We start from the raw sequence: 24,586 nt of genomic DNA, 5'->3' as shown, positions 1-24,586 counted from the left end.
CACAACCCCCACCTCCTGGGTTCAAGCAATTCTCCCACTTCAACCTCCCAAGTATCTGGGACTACAGGCATGCGCCACCACACCCAGTGAATTTTTGTATGTTTTGTAGAGACAGGGTTTCACCATGTTGGCCAGCCTGACCAACTCCTGACCTCAAGTGATCCACCTGCCTCAGCCTCCTGAAGTGCTGGGATTAGAGGTGTGAGCCACCACACCTGGCTGCCAGGTATAAATCTGAGGCAGACTAATTATACTTTTGGCTGTAGAAGAGCAAAACTCACTCATGCCACGACACAGCATGCAGTTGTTTATTCCCCTTTGAGATGAGAAACTAGACTAGAAAAAAATCTCCTAAACCAGGAGGAAAGCTTCCCTAAGGAAAGACCAATCCCTCCAATTGTCTTCTACATCCCATCTACTCCCACCTATGAAGGACATCACTCCAGGGATTGTCCCTCTCCTGTATCACCAAGCCTTCCCTCTCTTCTAGATTATTCCCAACAGCATATAAACATTCTCTTAGCTCTTTCACCTTTAAAAAAAAAAAAAAGCCATCTCCTAACCTCACTTTCCTGTCTAATTACCATATCATTTCTTTTTAAAAAAAAAAAAAACAGCCTCACTCTGTTGCCCAGGCTGGAGTACAGTGGGACGATCTCAGCTCACTGTAACCTCTGGCTCCCTGTTCAAGTGATCTTCCTGCCTCAGCCTCCTGAGTAGTTGGGATTACAGGCATGTGCCACTATGCATGCGGCTAATTTTTATATACATACATATTTTTTAGTAGAGACCAGGTTTCATCATATTGACCAGGCTGGTCTCAGACTCCTGACATCAAGTGATCTGCTTACCTCAGCTTCCCAAAGTGCTGGAATTAGAGGGGTGAGCCACCATGCCCAGCTCAATTATTATTTCTCTCCTTCTCTGTCTACCTCCTCAAAAGAGCTGTCTCTACTCATTATTTCCAGGTATATCTCTTCTAATTCTCTTTTAAATTCACTACAATCAGGCTTTTTTGGTTTTTTTGTTTGTTTTAGAGACAGAATCTCACTACGTTGCCCACACTAAAGTGCAATGGCGCAATCTCGGCTCACTGCAACTTTCGCCTCCAGGTTCAAGCCATTCTCCTGCGTCAGCCTTCTGAATAGCTGGGACTACAGGCACACACTGCCACAACTAGCTAATTTTTTGTATTTTTTAGTAGAGACAGGGTTCCACTGTGTTGTCCAGGCTGATCTCAAACTCTTGAGCTGAGGTAATCCACCCACCTTGGCCTCCCAAAGTGCTGGGATTACAGGCGTGAGCCACCGTGTCCAGCCTACAATCAGAGTTTCATCCTACCACTCTACCAGTAAAACAATAAGGGTCAAATGACCTCTAACAAGCTACACAGTCATCAGTTGAACCTCAGTTCTACTATTACCTGCTCTATCAAGACCATCTGACATAGATGACCACCACTTCCTCTTTGAAATACTCTTCTCTTGGCATCCAGGACACCACATCCTCCTGATTTTCCTCTAACATTCACTCCCTTAGTGATCTTAAGGTCATAATTTTAATTGTCATATATATGTTAACAAGTTTCAGAGCTTCAGTTCAGACATGTCCCCTAAATTTCAGACCAGTATATACAATTGCCTGGTTAACATCACCACTTGAAAATCTAACAGACAGCCCAACATGTCTAAAACTGAGCTTCTGATCCCCAACAAACCTGTTACTCCTCCAGGTTCTCTTTTATTTCAACTGATAACTATTCTATCCTTTCTCCTCAGGCCAAAGGCCTCTAAATCAACACTGGCTCCTCTCTCACAAATTTAATTTATTAAAATAACAACTAAATTATATCTAGGTCCCCTGCTACAGTATTAACAGTCTGAACTCTCCCCCAGAATATCTCATAGTAACTCATTCTTATACCACCTACTCATTACATCGAAAGTATCATACTCTTTTTTTCTTGAGGCAGAGTTTCGCTCTTTTTGCCCAAGCTGGAGTGCAATGGCGTGATCTCAGCTCGCCACAACCTCCGCCTCCTGGGTTCAAGCAACTGTCCTGCCTCAGCCTCCCGAGTAGCTGGGATTACAGGCATGTGCCACCATGCCTGGCTAATTTTGTATTTTTTAGTAGAAATGGGGTTTCTCCATGTTGGTCAGGCTGGTCTTGAACTCCCGACCTCAGTTGATCCACCCACCTCAGCCAACCAAAGTGCTGGGATTACAAGCGTGAGTCACCTCACCCAGCCTGTATCATATTCTTTAACAGAAAACATTGTCTATATGTGAATAAATGTGGGAGACTATTACCTAATGCTTATTATTAGCTCATCTTTTCCTTAATACAACAAAGACTATAATAGCAATTATGGGATATCACCTGTAAAATCTCGACAATTAAAATCAAGAAAGAAAGCAGTTATAAAATTCACAGTATAGTTAAAATATAATACTTCACAAAAAAAAAAACCTGATCTGCCAAACGTTGAAAAGTAACTTTAATTTATCGGTTTTCAAAAGAGTAAAATCACCCAGCTGTGGCAAAATAACAACTCTTAAAAGAATATCCCCTGCATTATATAATCAATGGCTAGTTTTTTAAATAATACTTTTTGTTGTTTTCTTGTGTGTGTGTGTGTGTGTGTGTGTGTGTGTGTGTTTTGAGACAGTCTCACTCTGTCACCAGGCACCAGGCTGGAGTCTGGAGTACAGTGATGTGATCTTGGCTCACTGCAACCTTTGTCTTCTGGGTTCAAGCAATTCTTCTGCCTCAGCCTCCCGAGTAGCTGGGACTACAGGCGCACACCACCACGTCCAGCTAATTTATTTTTTTTGAGACGGAGTTTCGCTCTTGTTACCCAAGCTGGAGTGCAATGGCACGATCTTGGCTCACTACAACCTCCGCCTCCTGAGTTCAGGCAATTCTCCTGCCTCAGCCTCCTGAGTAGCTGGGATTACAGGCACGTGCCACCATACCCAGCTAATTTTTTTGTATTTTTAGTAGAGACAGGGTTTCACCACGTTGGCCAGGATGGTCTCAATCTCTTGACCTCATGATCTGCCTGCCTCAGCCTCCCAAAGTGTTGGGATTACAGGTGTGAGCCACAGCGCCCAGCCCTTAAATCACACTTTTTATTTCAAGCATGAAAAACAAATTAAGGCTGGGTACAGTGGCTCACGCCTGTAATCCCAGCACTTTGGGAGGCCAAGGTGGGTGGATCACTTGAGGTCAGGAGTTCGAGACCAGCCTGGCCAACACAATGAAATCCCGTCTGTACTAAAAATACAAAATTAGCCAGGCATGCTGTAACGTACCTGTAATCCTAGCTACTCGGAAGGCTGAGGCAGGAAAATCGTTTGAACCCAGGAGGCGGAGGTTGCAGTGAGCTGAGATCATACCACTGCACTCCAGCCTGGGTAACAGAATAAGACTTTGTCTCAAAAAAAAAGAAAAGAAAAACAAATTAAAAACTACACACAAAGGTCAGGAGGATCTCTCACACCTGTAATCCCGGCACTTTGGGAGGCCAAGCCAGGAGGACTGCTTGAGGCCAGGAGTTTGAGACCAGCCTGGCAACACGGTAAACCTCATCTCTACAAAACATTTAAAAAATGAGCCAGGCATCGTGGCATCCACCTATAGTCCCAGCTGTATGGGAGACTGAGGCAAGGATCCCTTGAGCTGAAGAGGTCAAGGCTACACTGAGCCATGTTCATGCCACTACACTCCAGCCTGGGTAACAGAGTGAGACCCTGCCTCAAAAAATAAATAGATGAATGAAATGAACTACACACATGTAGTAAGCCACAATATAGGAAAAGATATTTTACATTGATATCATGCATGCAAAATCTGACCTTCTGATATTATGTGAAGTAACTAAGCTTCAAAGCCCACTTCAATGACAGAGTGTGTGTGTGTGTGTGTGTGTGTGTGTGTGTGTGTGTGTGTGTGGACTAGGAGGGAATGGCATCTTGCTGTTTCCCAGGTTGGTCTCAAACTTTGGGCATAAGTGACCATCCCAACTCAGCCTTCTAAAGTACTGAGATTACAGGGATGACCTACCATGCTTAGCCCAATGTTAACAGCAAAACAAAACTTTTCTATGTTTATTTGTTTGTTTTCTGAGATGGAGTCTGACCCTGCCCCCCAGGTTGGAGTGCAGTGGCACAATCTCACTTCAACTTCCACCTCCTAAGTTCAAGTGATTCTCCTGCCTCAGCCTCCTGAGTAGCTGGGATTTCAGGCATGAGCCACCATGCCTAGCTAATTTTTATATTTTTAGTTGAGACAGGGTTTTGCCATGTTGACCAGGCTGGTCTCAAACTCCTAACCTCAGGTGATCTGCCCACCTCAGCCTCCCAAAGTGCTAGGATTACAAGCATGAGCCACGGTGTCCAGCTTTTTCTATTGTTTTTTATTAGGTTGTTACTCTTCACACTAATGGAAGGAGACCAGGCAAAGACTGAAATCAAGAAAAAAATTCAGTTATAGCTCCATCAGGTTTATCTTTTAAATTCATATTTAGTAAACAAGACCTATACAACTGTTAAAATACAGGCAATTCTGTTATCTATTAATTTAGACTACTATAAGGAGGAATGAGTCATAAATTGTGGTTATGTACCCAAACATGCCTGATTTATGTATCAAGTATACAATGCCCACATTGCAAAGATTATAAAATGATATTAGAATTTGTTAGAATGTTGCCCTTCTTTTATCAATAAGCAGTTTGGAAAGTAACAAAATACAAGCTAATAAAATACTACCACTAGAACCAATCCTCTATGCATAACTTACCTAAAGTCTTTGTGTTTGCTAGAAGAGCTTCCTCATAAGACAGTATATAGTAGAGCACCAAAAGCTGAGCTGTGATACTGAAACGCTGATTAAAGCGAATGTTGTCACCCTGGAGGTAATATTACAAATACTTTGAAACACTGTTGAATTTCATGAGTGCTTTTTCTTTTCTTGATAGTAAAAGAATCAAAATAGACTATTCGGCATTGCTGCTCTTAGGTAAAACAGGAGAAATGTTGCTGTGTTTGTATTAAACTCAAAGAAACAACATGAAATCTGAGATGGCATGAGAGATGAAAGGCAACATGCCTAAGTGGTCTTTAAGATAAGACAAAGAAAAGACTTCAGCTACTATTCAATAGCAAACCCATCAGGCTACTTCTGAAAGACAAGAATCCCAAGTATTATATGAAATTACCATGAAGAAAAGAATTCCTACATATTTTATACTTAACCATATTTGTGTAAAATGCAACTGTTTTCCCCTCTAACAAACTGGGGAAAAAATACTTTCATCAAATTCTCCCTAAATAAGCCAGGAACAGTAGCTCATGCCTATAATCCCAGCACTTTGGGAGGCCAAGGCAGGCAGATTACCTGAGGTCAGGAGTTCGAGACCAGCCTGGCCAACGTGATAAAACCCTGTCTCTACTAAAAATACAAAACTTAGCCAGGCATGGTGGTGTGTACCTTTAATCCCAGCTACTCAGGAGGCTGAGGCATGAGAATCACTTGAAACTAGGAGGGAGAGTTTGCAGTGAGCTGAGATCGTGCCACTACTCTCTAGGCAACAGAGACTTTGTCTCAAAAAAAAAAAAATTTCCTTAAATGTATCTAGGTGTAGCTTAGATTCCCAGGATGCTAAACAAAGCTATGCTGAATGTATTGAAATCCCACACAGTACTTGATCAAACACACAATCTCCAGGGCACCCTTTAGACTTAAAATGAAACTTAAAAGAAATTCTTGGCCAGACATAGTGGCTCACACCTATAATCCCAGAACTTTGGGAGGCCAAGGCAAGCAAAACACTTGAGGTCAGGAGTTTGAAACCAGCCTGTACAATATGGTAAAATCTCATCTTTACTAAAAACACAAAAATTACCCAGGTGTGGTGACGCACACCTATCCCAACTACTGGGGAAGCTGAAGCCGGGCGTGGTGGCTCATGCCTGTAATCCTGGCACTTTGGGAGGCCAAAGTGGGTGGATCACCTGAGGTCAGGAGTTCGAGACCAGCCTGGCCAACATGGTGAAACCCTATCTCTACTAAAAATACAAAACATTAGGCAGGTGTTATGGCAAGCACCTGTAATCTCAGCTACTCAGGAGGCTGAGGAGGGAGAATTGCTTGAACCCAGGAACTGGAGGTTGCAATGACCCAAGATCGGGCCATTGCACTCCAGCCTAGGCAACAAGAGTGAAACTCCATCTCAACAATCTCAACAACAACAACAACAACAAAATTCTTACACAGTGTCTATTTACCAAACTACTTGGAACTAATACCATTCTTTTAATTTTTACAGGTGATCTAAGGAAATTTAATCTTATTTTAAATTCAGAACTACCTAGAAGTCCTCTGATAGGAAAATAAGAATATGGGATAAGTCAGAAGAATTAAAAGAAAAATAAGTTAATAGATATAAAAGAACCACTATTTTACCCCAATGACTCCTTGGAAAATATTGAGTATCTCCTGTTCTGTAACTGGCTGATTTGTGGCTTGTGGATTAGATTTCGATGCAGGAGTAAGTATGGAATTTATGTACACATCAATCAAAGGAAGTAATTGAGGATGAAGTGGAGTAGAGGTTTCACACAGCTGTCTATAAATCCAATCCTAAGAAAGAATGTTATAGACACTGAATTAATTGTGGCAAAAAGAAAAAGCAAGCAAAATTATAGAAGTACATACAGTTTTACATGAACTATGAATCAGTAAAACTATTAACTTTTGGCAGTTCCAAATTATTATCTAGTATCATAATTGCCTTTGATTTTAAAATATGAATTACTTTTATATTTTAGGTGTACCTTCCACTGGAAGCTTGCTTTGGGTTTAATCTATTAGTTTTTAAGTAGTGGGAAAAACATTTTAAGTCCCTACCACATCTGTATTTAAAGCACCATATGTGTCACCATGGGAGAGCTCACATTAGACAAGAATTTGGATAGAGAGAGATAGGTCCTTCACAGCAAACCCTCAGAGAGACTAAGAAAGTGTCTCTGACAGGCACTTACAGGAGACTATCACTTAACTATCGTTGAATGGGAGACATGTAAAAGGTTGGGTGTGCATTTGACTTCTTAACTATTTTACTTGCTAAAAATATAAAGCAGCAACAGATGTAATCTAGCTGGAATATAATTTCACTAAATCATAAAAAACAAGGGACAATCAAAAGTGATATATAATGTATATATTATTCACTGTTCTTTATAAATAAAAAAGCCTCTGAAAAAGGTTCAGACTACTTCACTTCCTCGGTTTCAACCTTCTCTTTAGAGGACCTTTCAAGTGGTAGATATAGCCAAATAAGACAAATCAAAACATAAAAATTTTAAGTTAGGTGTGAGGTGTCCTTGTGATAGACAAATACTAGTCACGGCTGACCAGCAACTTCCTTAATTTGTAAAACAAAACCAGGCCCATTGCAGTGGCTCACACCTGTAATCCCAACACTTCGGGAGGCCGAGGCAGGAGAACTGCTTGAGACCAGGAGTTCAAGACGAGACTAGCCTGGGCAACATAGGGAGACCCTGTCTCTACATAAAAAACCTTTTAAAGCCAGGTATGAGGCCAGGCATGTTGGCTTACACCTGTAATCCCAGCACTTTAGAAGGCAGAGGTGGGTGGATCACCTGAGGTCACAAATTTGAGACCAGCTTGGCCAACATGGTAAAACCCTGTCTCTACGAAAAATACAAAAAAAAAATTAGCCAGGCACAGTGGCAGAAGCCTGAAATCCCAGCTACTTGGGAGGCAGAGGTTGCAGTGAGCTGAAATCACATCACTGCACTCCTGCCTGGGCAACAGAATGACACTTCGTCTCAAAAAAAAAAAAGAAAAGCCAGGTGTGGTGGCTCGTACCTGTAGTCCCAGCTACTTAGGAGGGTGTGGCAGGAGGATTGCTTGAGCCCAGGAATTTGAGGTTACAGCAAGCTATTATCATGCCACTGCACCCTAGTCTGGGCGACAAAATGAGACCCTGTCTAAAAAAAAAAAAAAGAAAATGGCAGTTTCTAAGTATCAATGAAATAGCCATGTGCCATTATTGAGAATTTAAATGGAGTATTACACATTTTGAAAATGTTATACTATTTTAAAAATCTGAAATTACTGTATTATTATAATTACATAATTATAATTACTACCCCAATTACTATACTTATATAAATGACTGGTAACTTAGCTTAATACTACATATTTCCTACACAAAATCCACAATAAAGGCTTACAAACTGAGATACAACTAACTGGGGAGAAAGCATTAATTTAGGTTGTTCTTTGAAATATAAATATAGGCCAGGCACAGTGGTTCATGCCTGTCATCCCAGACTTCGGGAGGCCGAGACCACAGTATCACTTGAGGTCAGGAGTTTGAGACCAGCCTGCCAACATGGTGAAACCCGATCTCTACTAAAAATGCAAAAATTAGCGGGCATGGTGGCGCACACCTGTGGTCCCAGCTACCTGGGAGGCTGAGGCAGGAGAATTACCTTAACCAGGAGACGGAGGTGACAGTGAGCCAAGACTGGGCCACTGTACTCTAGCCGTGGTGACTAAGCAAGACTCCATCTCAAAAAAAAACATTAAAAAAAAAATATAGGCCCGGCGCTGTGGCTCATGCCTATAATCCCAGCACTTTGGGAGGCCGAGGCGGGTGGATCACGAAGTCAAGAGATCAAGACCATCCTGGTCAACAAGGTGAAACCCCATCTCTACTAAAAATACAAAAATTAGCTGGGCATGGTGGTGCACGCCTGTAGTCCCAGCTACTCGGGAGGCTGAGGCAGGAGAATTGCTTGAACCCAGAAGGCAGAGGTTGCGGTGAGCCAAGATCGAGCCATTGCACTCCAGTCTGGGTAACAACAGAGAAACTCCATCTCAAAACAAACAAACAAAAAAAAAGAAATATAAATGTAGGGGCATGCTTTTATTTTATTTATTTATAAGGGCATACTTTTATTGACACTTTGTGCTTGGTAAAGGAACGGCTCCTGAGAAGCTGGTAAATACAATGAATAGGCAAAAATCCAGTAATGTTGGCACTCAGGTTGCTGGTGACAGGGACGCGAACTGCATGAGCAGTGACAACCTAAAAGGGAAAAATAGTATTAGTAAAAAATTAGAACTAAATATAAAATTATTTTGAAAAAGAAAGAATTAGTAAGTAGACTGTCAAAACCTAACACAAGTGTGATCTCTAGAAATGAATGATGAAAATCAATTATTACATGGTTGGTTTTTTTTTTTTTTTTGAGACGGAATTTCGCTCGTTACCCAGGCTGGAGTGCGATGGCGCCATCTTGGCTCACCGCAACCTCCGCCTCCTGGGTTCAAGCAATTCTCCCGCCTCAGCCTCCTATTATTACATGTTTTAATTGTCTTTGAATGCTGAGGAAATGTACAGTTAGGGATTTACATAATTCCTCAATTTTTTGTTTTTAAACATAGATACATACACAGTGGTGTGATAAGGTTTAAAAAAATAAAATTTTCAAGCATACAATCTGGGCTCAATGCTTTGAGGAAGTCATTTTATCATCTGAATCTTTTTCACATCCACAAAATAGGACACTGCCACACCTGCCTCAAAGCATTGTGATGAGGGGAAAATATTCTTTTTGGAAAAACATCAAAAACATGAGTTATTAAGCACCACATAAATATAAACAGAAATATTTATTTTCAATATGTCATGTATGTATAGCCTCTAATTGTTTTTTAAAGACCTTCTTCAAAGTTGCCTTCCAATTAGTTCAAATTTAAAGGCAAAAAATAACATATGATTCTCCCATGTGCTGTGTGACTATTTGTAATTTAGGAGTATATGTTTGTATACATGTTGAGGGTGGGAGGGAGAGTACAATATAGAAATAAAGATATTAATAGTCATAAAAAAGCAACAATTATGGATCCATGAGTACTTACTCAAATAGTTCATTTTTAAAGACACACATATTTCTTATATTTTAAGATTTAAATTGACAAGTGCATCTGAAAACTAATTTTAAATTTTAGAGTAGAAACCTTCACTGAAAAATAAAACATCCTGGCTAAGTACAATGGTTCATGCTTATAATCCCAACACTTTGGGAGGCTGAAGTAGGAGGATCACTTGAGATCAGGAGTTCAACACCAGCCTGGGCAACATAGCTAAACCCCATCTCTACTAAATAAATAAGTAAATAAATAAATAAATTAGCTGGATGTGGTGGTGCACACTTGTAGTCCTAGCTACTTGGGAGGCTAAGGCAGGAGGATCACTTGAGCCCAGGAGTTCCAGGTTGCAGTGAGCTGTGATCATGCCACTATACTCCAGCCTGGGTGACAGGGTGAGACAGAAAAAAAAGAAAAGAAAAAAATCCTTAGGCTTATCCACGGACAAAAGTGCTAAGGCTAAAGAAGAACATGTTAAGTATAAGAATAAGAAATTTAAGGGTCAGGTGCAGTGGCTCACGCATGTAATCCCAACACTTTGGGAGGCCGAGGCGGGTGGATCACGAGGTCAAGAAATTGAGACCATCCTAGTCAACATGGTGAAACCCCATCCCTACTAAAAATACAAAAATTAGCTGGGCATGGTGGTGTGTGCCTGTAATCCCAGCTACTCAGGAGGCTGAGGCAGGAGAATTGCCCGAACCCAGGAGGCAGAGGTTGCAGTGAGCCGAGATCGAGCCATTGCACTCCAGCCTGGGTAACAACAGCGAAACTCTGTCTCAAAAAAAAAAGAATAAGAAATTTAGACTGTAGCCTGTAATTTAGTTAGAAATGAATCTTATAGCCTAAAGTTTTAAATAGGTCTTCATTTTATTTTTTCTCCAGACACATTAAAATGATTGCCCCTGGAGATGACCTACCATTGACATCTAAGAGTATACTAATAAGGCCAGGCGCAGTGGCTCACGCCTATAATCCCAGCACTTTGGGAGGCCAAGGCGGGTGGATCACAAGGTCAAGAGATCGAGACCATCCTGGTCAACAAGGTGAAACCCCATCTCTACTAAAAATACAAAAATTAGCTGGGCATGGTGGTGCGCGCCTGTAGTCCCAGCTACTCGGGAGGCTGAGGCAGGAGAATTGCTTGAACCCAGGAGGCGGAGGTTGCGGTGAGCCAAGATCATACCATTGCACTCCAGTCTGGGAAACAACAGCGAAATTCCAACTCAAAAAAAAAAAAAGAGTATACTAATAAGTATCTATTCAAAGTCTCCAAAAATATATAAATTTAAAAGATGCTTTGGTATGTTATGAGTAGTTTTAAAAGTGTCTTTTAAATGGATTATTCTTTAAGAAAGTTTCATTGATGAAATAAATCATCATGAGTGATTAAAAAGAAAAGAAAACAGACCATATTATTTTCTTTTTTTTTTTTTTTGTATAATTACTTTTATTTTTAATGTCCAGAATGTGTAATATAAGGGCCAGAGCCTCCTCCTGGACTCAATTTTATAAATTCTCAATTGGTTGGTGAGGCCAATAGGGATACTTTTGCTTGTCCAATTTGGTTTCTGGGAAAGCTTCGTTCAAGTCCTCAATGGTCATCTGTTCAAATGGAATTAAGTTCTTATACTTCTCCATCTTTTTCTCATATTCTACAACCCTGGCCTTTGAGAGAGACACCCACTCAGCACAAGACTTCACATCTTCTTTTTCTTCAGCATCCACCAGGGCAGTATATGGATCCTCTGGTATAGGAACCTTCAGGGCATTAAACTTCTTCTCAAAGTCATCCACCAAGCCTGCTTTGGCCACATTGGCCTTGTAGTAAGCCCAGTCAATAGATGGTGGATTCTCAGGTAAAGCAGCCAACCTGGAGGTTAGGATCTCATTCCAGGATTTCAGGGAATTAGCAATGGCCTTTTGGTTTTGGGGTATGATCTCCCAAAAAGCTATCCAGTCAATGGTTTTTAGAGCAAGTTTTCGCCCAGCCATCTTGGAATCCTTCACCGACCCCAGCTGCCTCACCATATTATTTTCTTAAGGTAAGACACACAAGTTTTCTCCCAAAGAATATTGTAAAAGAAAACTAAATAAGTACCCAAGAATAAAAAGAATTACCTGTTCAGTAAAAATTTCCTGTGTGAAGATCGTCTTCATCCTGCTCAAGGAGCTTGGCTTAATTACAATCTAAAATTACCAAAAGAATTCCAACAGCATGTAAAAATATAATATATGAAACACAATTTATTCTAGGGAACTTATCTAAAATGGCTGTGATACACATTAATGTTCAAATGTTCAAGTATTCTACTCTGTTTTAGAAGTGCTGTCTCAATCCAACATTAAAATGTTAATACTTAGAACCAATATAAAAAGCACCCCTCTGGGAGGCCAAGAGAAATATATATGTGTGTATGCATCTGTGTATACACATACATACACTCAAAAATATATGTATACACAGATATACACACACACTTATTGCACATATCACACCATACACCAAAAGAACTCAAGTAGATTAAATGTTTAAATGTAAAACATGAAACCACCAAAAAAACTGGAAGAAAATGTAAGTGATTATTTACATAAACCCAAGAAAGGAAGACATTTCTAAGCATAAGAGCAAAATAGGGGGTCCAAAGTGGCTCCCGCCGGAGGTCATGGCACTCGCAAAGGCGAGGTCATCAGTTCAAGGCTAACGTGAGCAACCTCATAAGCTCAAACTGATTGGCAAAAAAAAATAAAATAAAAAAAAGAGCAAAATAGAAACCACAAAAAGAACACTTAATATACTATATAAAAATAATAATGGTAATCATTTCCCCAAGGCAAAGTTAAATGGCAAGAAAGACTGAAAAAAGTCAATTATAACATATTGAACTCTCCACTTTTAAAGATACTATTATATATATCACCGACTTAATATTATAGTAGCTTTTCAAGAAAAAAAAAGTAGGAGTTGGAACACTACCACTTTCACGTTACATGTCAACTGAAAATGAATCCCAGTTTCTTTTGTGTGTGTGTGAGTGTGTGTACGCGCGCGCGCGCGCGTGCCTGTGTGCGTATGTGAGCAACATAGCTGTTTATTCACCTGGGTGCAGGTGGGCTAAGGCCGAAAAGGGCATTAGCCCCAGTTTCTATACTGAGTGAAATATATGTCTTGAAATATATGAAGTAAGATGTAAAAGGCATAATCGTATATCTTTCCTTTTGAATCAGTGAAAGAAAAAAAAAATCAAAATCCCTGCAGAAAAATTAGGATACTGATAAGCTTTTCACAAAAGAAATAAACCAATCAAACATAGATTTTAAATACTTGTTTCACTAGTAATCAAAGAAATGCAAAATAAGTGGGACCACTGTTCATCAACCAAATTTACAAAGATTACAAAAAATAGTAATGCTCAGTCATGTTGAGAGTTTAGGAAAACAGGAGTTATCACTCGCTAATGATAACAGTTAAACTGATACAGTTTTTCTAAAAGATAATCTGGTGGTACTCACGAAACACCTTAATGTAGTTATACCCTTTTCCTTAGCAATCACCTTCTATAAATTTATCCTAAGAAAATGATCCAACAGGCGTATGAAGAGATATATGTGTGAGTGCCTATGTGTGTATTTACATAAACGAGGATATTCATCTAAGCATTATACAGAAACTAAAAAATCTACATGGGATATAATAAGGGATCCAGTAAGAAGATCAAAAAATGAACTATAATACTACGCAGCCATTAAACATTATATTATATTAGAATATTTATTGATATGAGTAAATGCTCATCATATATTAGTTTTTTACATCACCACATATGTACATCACTTTAAAGAAACAACAGACATCAGAATATTAATAGTAGTATACTAGGTATCTCTGAATCATGGAATTATATCTTTCCCTTTTCTATGCTTTCCAAGGTTTTTGCATGAGTATTTATTATTTTAGTAATAAATACTAAATTTCAAAATGCATTTTTTTCTAAGCGCTTCTGATGAAACTTCTATTAAACAACTAAAATCACTTCAGTGAAAACAATACAGTACAATAAAATGTCCAACTTAGAAACACCTTCTTTTTAGAAAGAACTTAAAATTACCTTCATCCCCAAAGTGGAACAGACCAAGTCAATGATAGCACTCAGCTGGTTGCTGTGAAAGTACATAGCCACCAATAATAACATCTCCCCAAAAGAAGCAGAGACGCCTGAAGTACTGTCAAAACAAAATAGGAAATATGAATTTTCCAAAGACAAAAGAAGAAAAGCTTTCTCAACTAATTAAATCAAATTATCTTACCTCTCAAAATACGCTTCTTCTTTTATCATCCAACTTAGCCACACCACCATCAGCTGTTCCTGCTCAGGTGTACTATATAAAATATACCAGAATGTCACTGGTTTAAATTAGATATACTGGTATAGAAATAAAAAGCATTCTGAACTTATTTTTGGTATAAATTATTTTTCCAGCCCTATTTTCAAATATCAAGTCAAATTAATGGCTTGCTGAATTGGGCCATTAATTGTCACTGAGATATGAAGTAATTCTAGAGCTTAAGAATGAGACCTTTGCTTTTTTTCATGGATCCCCTCTCAAAGTCTTAGTTACTGCCCTCACAGGTTGGCAAGAGTAAGCTTCCTCACATTCCTCAGAAAACAAAGGCCTCTGGGATTAACCTGTTAAAACAACTATACAAGAGCTGATACTTATTTCATATAGAAAAAAAATCTAGTGTTAACACTTAAGCATCAAAATATCACAAACCAGTGCCAGACAGTAATGAGCACTCCATCCTATGGGAAAATGAAATTTAATTTACGAGTAGAATTCAAAATTATAGAGAAATAAATGATTACTAATCATGAAAAAAAGGCAGTCACGGGCTTACCAGATATGAAAAATGGCTATAAAAACACAATGACTTTTTTTTTGAAACAATGTCTTGCTCTGTCACCCAGGCTGGAGTGCAGTGGTGGAATCACAGCTCACAATAGCCTCAACCTCCCAGGCTCAAGTAATCCTCCCACCTCAGCCTCCAGAGTAGCTGGTACTACAAGCGTGAGCCACTGCACCCAGCTAATATGTTTTTATTTTTAGTAGAGAGGAGGTCTTGCTGTGTTGCCCAGTCTGGTCTTGAACTCTTGAGTTCAAGTGATCCTCCCACCTAAGCCTCCCAAAGTGCTGGGATTACAGAGGTGAGCCACCATGCCTAGCCTAACAATAACTATTTAAAGGGAATTCCTAATTTTTTTTTTTAAGAGACAGTTTCACTCTCATTGCTCAGGCTGGAGTTCAGTGGTGCAATCTCAGCTCACTACAACCTCTGCCTCCCGGGTTCAAGCGATTCTCCTGCCTCAGCCTCTCGAGTAACTGGGATTACAGGGGTCTGCCACCACGCCCAGCCAATTTTTGTATTTTTAGTAGAGACAGGGCTTCACCCTGTTGGCCAGGTTGGTCTTAAACTCCTGACCTCAGGTGATCCACTCGCCTTGGCCTCCCAAAGTGCTGAGATTACAGGCGTGAGCTGCCAAACCCAGCACTAAATTTTAAATTGAAAGGTACAAGCTGATGTTGACTTGTGAAAAATTTTTCACCAATCTCTTTCCATTTCATGCAGTAAAAATAGGTGAAACAAAAAGCAAATGAAAATATGCTTCTTCTATTACCAAAAACTAAGAAAATTAAAAAGAAGATCCTTCTCAACTATACCTAGACCATATAACTAATAAAAAGTAGTGTTATGTGGTAGAGAGATTACAGCCTTTACAGCCTACCACACCTGAGTGAGAATCCCATCTTGCTTATTACTGGTAGTGCGGTCTTGAAGAAGAAACTCAAATAATCTTTCTTTTTCTTTTTCACTGTAGCTCTCAAATCTTAAGAAGGTTTTTTTTTTTTTTTTTTTTTTTGAGACGGAGTTTCACTCTCGTTACCCAGGCTGGAGTGCAATGGCGCGATCTCGGCTCACCGCAACCTCCGCCTCCTGGGTTCAGGCAATTCTCCCACCTCAGCCTCCTGAGTAGCTGGGATTACAGGCACACGCCACCATGCCCAGCTGATTTTTTGTATTTTTAGTAGAGACGGGGTTTCACCATGTTGACCAGGATGGTCTCGATCTCTTGACCTCGTGATCCACCTGCCTCGGCCTCCCAAAGTGCTGGGATTACAGGCTTGAGCCACCGCGCCCGGCCTGGTTTTTTTTTTTTTTTTTTTTTTTTTTTTTTTTGAGAAGTTTCGCTCTTGTTACCCAGGCTGGAGTGCAATGGGGCAACCTTGGCTCACTGCAATTTCAGCATTCCGGGTTCAAGCAATTCTCCTGCCTCAGCCTCCTGAGTAGCTGGGACTACAGATACGCACCACCACACCTGGCTAATTTTTATATTTTTAGTAGAAACGGGGTTTCACCGTGTTGGCCAGGATGGTCTTGATCTCTTGACCTTGTGATCCACCCACCTAGGACTCCCAAAGTGCTGGGATTACAGGCATGAGCCACCACGCCTGGCCCAATAAAGCTGTTTTCTAAAAAGCAGAACAAGATGAGGGAAAGGAAAAGAGTAAAGAATAAGAAAATACAACAATCATTTCAAAAAATCCAATTCCAAATAAAAGGAGGTTTTAGACAGAGAAGACCCAAGAAGAAAACATTATCAACAAATTAATTCAGGGAAATTTTTAGAACTGAAGGACATGAGTTTCCAGGTTCAAAGGTCTTACTGAATGCCTAGGACAATAGACAAAAAGAGATTCAGACTAAGGCACATCATCCAGAAATTTCAAAACCCTAGGGACAAAAAGCTAATCCTACAAGTTACCATATTAAAAATGAGTAGGCCACACAAAGGACCAGGAATCAGGATGTCAGACTTCTTAACAACACTGGAAATTAGAAGACAATGAAACAACACCTTCAAAATCCTGAAAGGAAATTATTTCCAACTTAGAATTCCATACCCCATCAAACTATCAAATCAGATGTCAGAGTAGAACAAAGATATTTACAGAAATACCCAGTCTCAAAAAAAATTTACTTAACACATACCCATTCTAAAGAAACAAAATGGCCAGGCACAGTGGCTCACACCTTTGGGAGGCCGAGGCAGGTGGATCACCTGAGGTCAGGAGTTCGAGACCAGCCTAGCCAACACAGTGAAACCCCATCTCTACTAAAAATATAAAGATTAGCTGGGCATGGTGACAGGTGCCTGTAATCCCAGATACTCAGGAGGCTGAGACAGGAGAATCCCTTGAACCTAGGAAGCAGAGGTTGCAGTGAGCCAAGATCATGCAACTGCACTCCAGTTGGGCAACAAGAGTGAAATTCCATCTCAAAAAAAAAAAAAGAGCAAAATAACGAAGCAATGAAAAAAGATGATGACATGATCACAGCTCAGGTAAATGAAAGGATAGGTTTTCTTCTTAATTTTTTTTTTAAACAAAGACAGGGGTCTCACTATGTTGCCCAGGCTGGCCTCAAGTGATCTTCCCCCGCCCCCAACCTCCTGAGTAGCTGGAACTACAGGTGTGAGCCACCATGGCTGGTTAAAATGATGACATGAGATATAACAGGAGATCCAGCAAAGGAGAGATGAAGCAAGTCTCCAAAATGATGAGAACTTTGTACTACCAGATATCGCTGGTAACCACTCCAGACCAAAATGCTCCTGAAGGAATCTCCTCAAGATGAAACTGATAGAAGTCTAATGAGTCAAGACATCTGGAGAGAAGATTTAGACTGGCAGAGTTTGAGGTTACATGAATGGTACACACAACACCAAGCAAGTTAAAAGCACAAAATAAAAACACAGGATAAATATTTCAAAAAACTAAATTTCACAAGGAAGTAAAAAATAATTATATACTACATGGTTGAGCTCTCAGTAGTTTACATAATCATAACTACATATTGATCTAATCTAAATTATTATAACTGTACTAGAAGAATGAGAAGATAGGAAGGATATGTATAGATGTATTTAGGACAGAGAAAAAACGAAAAAGAGCTAATTTCTCATCTTTCATAGAGGGAACTCAATAAATAATAACTAAAAGCAAAAATCAAAGAGGTATCAAATACAAACATGTTATTACAGATGTAGCAGTAAAACCCAAAATAAACAGCTAAAAGAATTGAAAGACACTTGAAATGGGAAATACGAAGAGGGGAAGGAAGGATGGACTGCTATTAGCCTAAGAAATCAAGAACTATTTTGACTCCTTTAAACAATGTACATATAAAACTTTAATAAACAAAATGAATCAAATGCTACTGATACCTTTATATTAAAAAAACACATACAAATAAGCTGGGACCAGTGGCATGTACCTATAGTCCCAGCTACTTGGGAGGCTGAGTCAGGAGGATTGCTTGAGGCCAGGTGCTCCAGGCTGGAGTGTGCTATGATCATACCTGTGAATAGCCACTGTACTTCAGCCTGGGCAACAAAGGAAGACCCCTTCTCTTAAAAGTTGGAAAAAAACAAAACTACAACTGTCCAACCTACACCAGCTTTTGTAGAAAGCTCTTATCTAACACTATACATACATTTTATTGAGTAAATAAAAGTAGACCTTGAGAAAATAGAGCAACTTATATAGTTAGGTACCTGACAAGTGTAGAAAAGGCCAGTAGCATACAAAAGGAAAGTGAAACAAAGCGAACTCCAGCTGGCGTAGCGGGAGGACGGCTCGTCATCAGCTGCAGTAATTGCTCAGCTTCTTCTTCAGTTGGTCTAAAAAGGAATACATCATTAGGCTTTACATTTTTAGTTGGAAGGAAGAAGAAAAGTGCATTTTTAACCTTTTAGATACAAATTTTAAACTTTATAATGATAGCTCACTATTTATCAAATCTTTTTTTTTTTTTTTTTGAGACGGAGTTTCACTCTTGTTACCCAGGCTGGAGTGCAATGGCGTGACCTCAGCTCACTGCAACCTCCGCCTCCTGGGTTCTGGCAATTCTCCTGCCTCAGCCTCCCGAGTAGCTGGGACTACAGGCACGTGCCACCATGCCCAGCTAATTTTTTTTGTATTTTTAGTAGAGACGGGGTTTCACCATGTTGACCAGGATGGTCTTGATCTCTTGACCTCGTGATCCACCCACCTCGGCCTCCCAAAGTGCTGGGATTACAGGCTTGAGCCACCGCGCCCGGCCCATTTATCAAATCTTTAACACCTCAAATTGTCAAATGCAAAACTGTTGAGAAATTACAACTATAGTGTTTTACTGTAGACACAGATACAGGCACTCCTCACTTTGCCCTGTAGTATGAGACCATAAAAATGACCATGCGAGCTGAAATCATGCAACTTTATCTTAAAAATCAATGGTGAAAATTATGATTGTACTGTAGCCTTTAACATCTTTGTCCAAACATTAAAAACTGTGTTGATTATAATGAATAAGGACTTTTTCTTTTGAGACAAGGTCTTGCTCTGGCACTCAGGCTGGAGTGCAGTGGCAGGATCAGAGCTCACTTCAGCTTTGACCTCCCAGGCTCAGGTGATCCTTTCCCCTCAGTCTCTCATGTAGCTGGGACCACAGACATGCGTCACCATGCCCAGCTAATTTTTTCTATTTTTTTTTTTTTTTATTATTAGAGACAGGGTTTTGCCATGTTCCCCAGGCTGGTCTCAGACTCCTGGGCTCAAGCAATCCACCCACCTGGGTCTCCTAAAGTGCTGGGATTACAGGTGTGAGTCACTGTACCTGGCCAGGAATTCTTTTTTAAATAGTAAAACTAATATTTTTATAGTACTTTAATTGAAAATATTAAAAACATTGGGAATTAAAGTGTTTTCTTTTCTTTTTTTTTTTAATGAGATGGAGTCTTGCCCTGTTGCCCAGGCTGGAGTGCAGTGGTGCAATCTCAACTCCCTGCAACCTCCACCTTAGGTTCAAGCAATTCTGCCTCAGCCTCCTGAGTAGCTGGGACTACAGCCACTGGCCACCAATCCCAGCTGATTTTTGTATTTTTAGTAGAGACGGGTTTCACCATATTCACCAGGCTAGCCTCGAACTCCTGACCTCACTGATTTACAAGACTTGGCCTCTCAGAGTGCTGGGATTACAGGTGTAACCCACTGCACCCAGCCTTAAAGTGCTTTGTTTCTTCATAAAAACTTTATCAAGAGTAGTTTAAGGGAGTTTGAAAGTTGTTGTATACTGTTAACGATTGTCTGCCCACGTCCTGACTGAAACGCCATGATTGTTTATGGAAAGTATCTTTTTATTTTTTTGAGACGGAGTTTCCCTCTTGTTACCCAGGCTGGAGTGCAATGGTGCAATCTCGGCTCACCGCAACCTCCGCCTCCTGGGTTCAGGCAATTCTCCTGCCTCAGCCTCCTGAGTAGCTGGGATTACAGGCACGCACTACCGTGCCCAGCTAATTTTTTGCATTTTTAGTAGAGACGGGGTTTCACCATGTTGACCAGGATAGTCTCGATCTCTTGACCTCGTGATCACCCGCCTCGGCCTCCCAAAGAGCTGGGATTACAGGCTTGAGCCACCACGCCCGGCCTATGGAACGTATCTTTAATAAAGCTGGATACAGTTTGTCTTGGAAAGAAAAAAAAAAAAAAGAGTAGCTTAAACAGCCCGTGCCTCCTTCCTTTGATTATATAATGTATAACATGAAGTAAGCATCTTTTCTAACCTTGGCGAATTGTCAGTCTCCTCTAAGTTTGGATCAGCTTCCAATATTTTATCCCTCGTACTTTCAGTCACAAAATATCTGCAAGTTCTTTTAATGTAAAAATTCACACCAAGATCATATTCTCTGGAACATATTCATTCTTTGGTCACATTCACTCTTCTCATTTATGTCAACAAGTTTACCTTCACTAAGTTCCTCTGGCTATTGTATCTAGGATCTCTCAAATGGCAGCAGTGTCAACATTCTCATAGTCAACTATTTATTCAATTTATGTTTGGATCAAATGTCATTTTCAGCATTACCACTTTTTGTTTCCTTGCTATACTTTCATCTTTATTAGCCAATTTCCTCTTCCAATTATCTGTTTTTGGAAGATAATGCTTGAATCTAGAGGCAGAGGTTGCAGTGAGCTGAGTTTGAACCACTGCACTCCAGCCTGGGTGACAGACGAAGATTCTGTCTTAAAAAAAAAAGGAAAGAAAAGAAACACTATACTTATTAATCACATCAATTTTAAACAATTTATGACAGCGCTGTAAAACAAAACAAAGGAGAGATTTACTTCAAATAGTCACTGGGCTAGGTAAAAGATCACCCACAGATCATTCACCATAGTTTTGTCAAGCTGTGTTGAAATTATAGGTTTCTTTAAACTGTGATTGGAAATTGATAAACTGCTCTAGCTCCTCCCATATTTGTATAGTTCTGTTTACAATCAGAACAAAATAGATGAATACATCTCTGCTAGGGATTCTTGGCCTTAGGATTTCATTCTTTTTTTTTTTTTAAAGATGGGGTTTCACCATGCTGATGAGGCTGATCTTGAACTCCCGACCTCAGGTGATCCGCCCACCTTGGCCTCCAAAGTGCTTGGATTATAGGCGTGAGCCACCACACCTGGCCCATGGATTTCATTCTTCTTATAGGCTAGCCTGCTACCTCAGATTCTGGTGAATCTGAGGATTCAACAGAAAACCTGAATCCTCTGAATAAAAGGCTTTTGGCTCACTTTCTCAAGAATAGAAACAAGAAAGTAAAATGACAAAAAGGTAAAATATCAAACTATTGAATACTTGAGTCCAGCGATCCCCATCAAAGCACAGTACAGACGTAAGAGTGCACTGGCTTTCACAACATGCTCTTCTTTCAGCCTCGAATACACAGACACATTGGGCTCCATGTCCACATCAGCTTCTTCCACAATTCGGGTGCTTCTTACTGTGGGAAGAATGCCCATCAATTCCAGAAGAAGCTGTCTTCTCATCTGCCAAAGGACAGAACTGCTGGTCTCTCTTTTTCTCTGTATAGATCATAAAATTAGAAAGCATAGTGCATTTACTAAACTGAAAGGGAGCTAAAACACAGCTCCCCATTTAAACACTTTCAAATTGGCCTATTTGAGGAGATTGTCATGTCTATAGAATCTCATTTTAACCATTCAAGCAAACTAAAAATCCACTAGTTTGTCTGCAGAATGAATATTCACCCTAATTTGGATTGGTTGCAAATGAAAGACTAAATTAGCAACAATTTGAATTGTGGAATATTATTTAAATGGTACTTTCAAATACAGAAAGACTAACAAAGTGATATTTGGTACAGAAGAAAATGCTCAGATTTTGAAGACATCAGTTCTTAGGTGGTTTTGTTTTTGTTTTTCTTTTTGAGATACAGTCTCTCTCTGTCACCAGGTTGGAGTGCAGTGGTATGATCTTGGCTCACCGCAACCTCCACCTCCCAGGTTCAAGCGATTCTCCTGCCTCAGCCTCCTGAGTAGCTGGGACTACAGGCACACGCCACCACGCCAAGCTAATTTTTGTATTTTTAGTAGAGATGGGGTTTCACCATGTTGGCCAGGATGGGCTCAATCTCTTGACCTTGTGATCCGCTCACCTCGGCCACCCAAAGTGCTGGGATTATAGGCGTGAGCCACCGCACCCAGCCAAGTTCTTGGGATTTAAATGCCAGCTCTACTATCAGATGACTATATACTTTTAGGTATGTTAGTCAACCTCTCTGAACCCCGATTTCCTTAGTGACAAGGAAATATTTTATCAACAATATTTACCTTATAGAACTCCTGTAATTAAGAGTTTACAATTCTTGGCCTGAAGCAGTGATTCACACCAAAGTGTAATCCCAGCACTTTGGGAGGCCAAGGTGGGCAGATTACTTGAGGTTAGGAGTTCAAGATCAGCCTGACCAACATTGTGAAACCCCATCTCTACTAAAAATATAAAAATTAGCTGGGTGTGGTGGCACATGCCTGTAATCCCAGCTACTTGGGAGACTGAAGCACAAGAATCACTTGAACCCAGGAGGCAGAGGTTACAATGAGTCAAGATCATGCCACTGCACTCCAGCCTGGGCAACAGAGTGATACTTCATCTCAAAAAACAAGAGTTTACAATTCTATAATTCCCACAGTTCTTCAGGCAGGGACAATATTTTACTCATCTTTCACTCTGCACAGTCTAACATTGTGCCTAACATACAGCAAGCTCTCAGTTTGTTAAGTAGATAAATGAACAAAGATAACACATAAATGAAAGCAGTTCTAAATGACACAGGCCTAGCCAAATGTTATTATCTTTTAAGTCTTTCCAAATAAAATATGGTAAGTCTGCTTTAATAATAAATAACAGTAAAAGGACAACTACAAACAAGATGAGCCTACCAAGTACTTAATGCAGTACTTGGCATATATAAAGCATCCAATAAATAAATGTTAACTTTCTTTTAAAAAGCAAAGCTTGGGCCAGGCGCGGTGGCTCACGCCTGTAATCCCAGCACTTTGGGAGGCCGAGGCGGATGGCTCACAAGGTCAAGAGATCGAGACCTCCTGGTCAACATGGTGAAACCCCGTCTCTACTAAAAATACAAAACATTAGCTGGGCATGGTGGCGTGTGCCTGTAATCCCAGCTACTCGGGAGGCTGAGGCAGGAGAATTGCCTGAACCCAGGAGGTGGAGGTTGCGGTGAGCCGAGATCGCGCCATTGCACTCCAGCCTGGGTAACAAGAGCGAAACTCCGTCTCAACAAAAAAAAAAAAAAGAGTTTGAAAAAAGCTGGCCAACATGGTGAAACGCTGTCTCTACTAAAAATACAAAAAGTAGCCAGGCATGGTGGTGGGTGCCTGTAATCCCAACTACTCAGGAGGCTGAGTCAGGAGAACCTCTTGAACCCAGAAGGTAGAGGTTCCAGTGAGGCAAGATCAAGCCACTGTACTCCAGCCAGTGCAAGAGAGTGAGTAAGACACTGTCTCAAAAAAAAAAAAAGTTCTGGAAATGAAGAGTGGTAATGGTTACACATTGTGAATATACTTAATGCCACTGAATTATATACTTAAAAATGATTAAATGGCAAAATTTTATGTTATGTATATTTTACCAAAATAAAAACATATATACACTTATATATTAAAATTTTAAAATGTAACTTATTTCAATGACCTAATGCACCAGTTCTCATGAGTCTGGCCCAGAACGCTGGAGACTCCCAATATTCTTTCAAGGAGTCTGGAAAGGTGTTAAAAGTACTCAGACATAGGCCAGGCGCAGTGGCTCACACCTGTGATCCCAGCACTTTGGGAGGCTGAGGTTGGCAGATCACATGAGGTCGGAAGTTCAAGACCAGCCTGACCAACATGGAGAAACCCCGTCTCTACTAAAAATACAAAATTAGCCAGATATGGTGGCACATGCCTGTAATCCCAGCTACCTGAGAGGTTGAATCAGAAGAATCGCTTAAACCCAAAGGCAGAGGTTGCAGTGAGCTGAGATCGCACCATTGCATTGCAGCCTGGGCAACAAGAGTGAAACTCCATCTCAAAATAATAATAATAATAATAATACTCAGACATTATCTTTCATTCTCATTCACTCACAAGGGTACAGTAAGGTTTTCCAAAGGCTTCTATCAAGCCAGACATTGAAGAGATTTGAAAAAAATAA

The 24,586-nt window shown here is 40.2% G+C and overlaps 1 protein-coding gene and 1 pseudogene across 10 annotated transcripts in view; both read right to left on the bottom strand.

The window, feature by feature from the left end:
- Positions 1-24,586, bottom strand: part of INTS2 (integrator complex subunit 2) — a 65,829-nt gene that overhangs the window by 26,904 nt on the left and 14,339 nt on the right. For all 10 annotated transcript variants that reach the window (XR_013535716.1, XR_013535715.1, XM_035300697.3 and 7 more), the window contains 8 exons: positions 21,707-21,933; positions 18,585-18,710; positions 14,278-14,349; positions 14,079-14,193; positions 12,091-12,159; positions 8,990-9,124; positions 6,469-6,645; positions 4,804-4,912 (listed from right to left, as the gene is read on the bottom strand). Coding sequence is in view for 8 of the 10 variants with exons in the window: in XM_035300697.3 (XP_035156588.2) it covers positions 4,804-4,912; positions 6,469-6,645; positions 8,990-9,124; positions 12,091-12,159; positions 14,079-14,193; positions 14,278-14,349; positions 18,585-18,710; positions 21,707-21,933 (1,030 nt within the window). In the remaining 2 variants the exon portion in view is untranslated. The remainder of the gene's footprint in view (positions 1-4,803; positions 4,913-6,468; positions 6,646-8,989; positions 9,125-12,090; positions 12,160-14,078; positions 14,194-14,277; positions 14,350-18,584; positions 18,711-21,706; positions 21,934-24,586) is intronic.
- On the bottom strand, positions 11,388-11,995 carry LOC100411172 (ATP synthase, H+ transporting, mitochondrial Fo complex, subunit d pseudogene; annotated as a pseudogene).

Source organism: Callithrix jacchus, chromosome 5 (assembly GCF_049354715.1).
Source record: "Callithrix jacchus isolate 240 chromosome 5, calJac240_pri, whole genome shotgun sequence".
In the NCBI taxonomy this organism is placed as follows: Eukaryota; Metazoa; Chordata; class Mammalia; order Primates; family Cebidae; genus Callithrix; species Callithrix jacchus.
The sequence above is the reverse complement of the archived record's forward strand: the minus strand, read 5'-3'. Positions and strand labels throughout refer to the sequence as shown.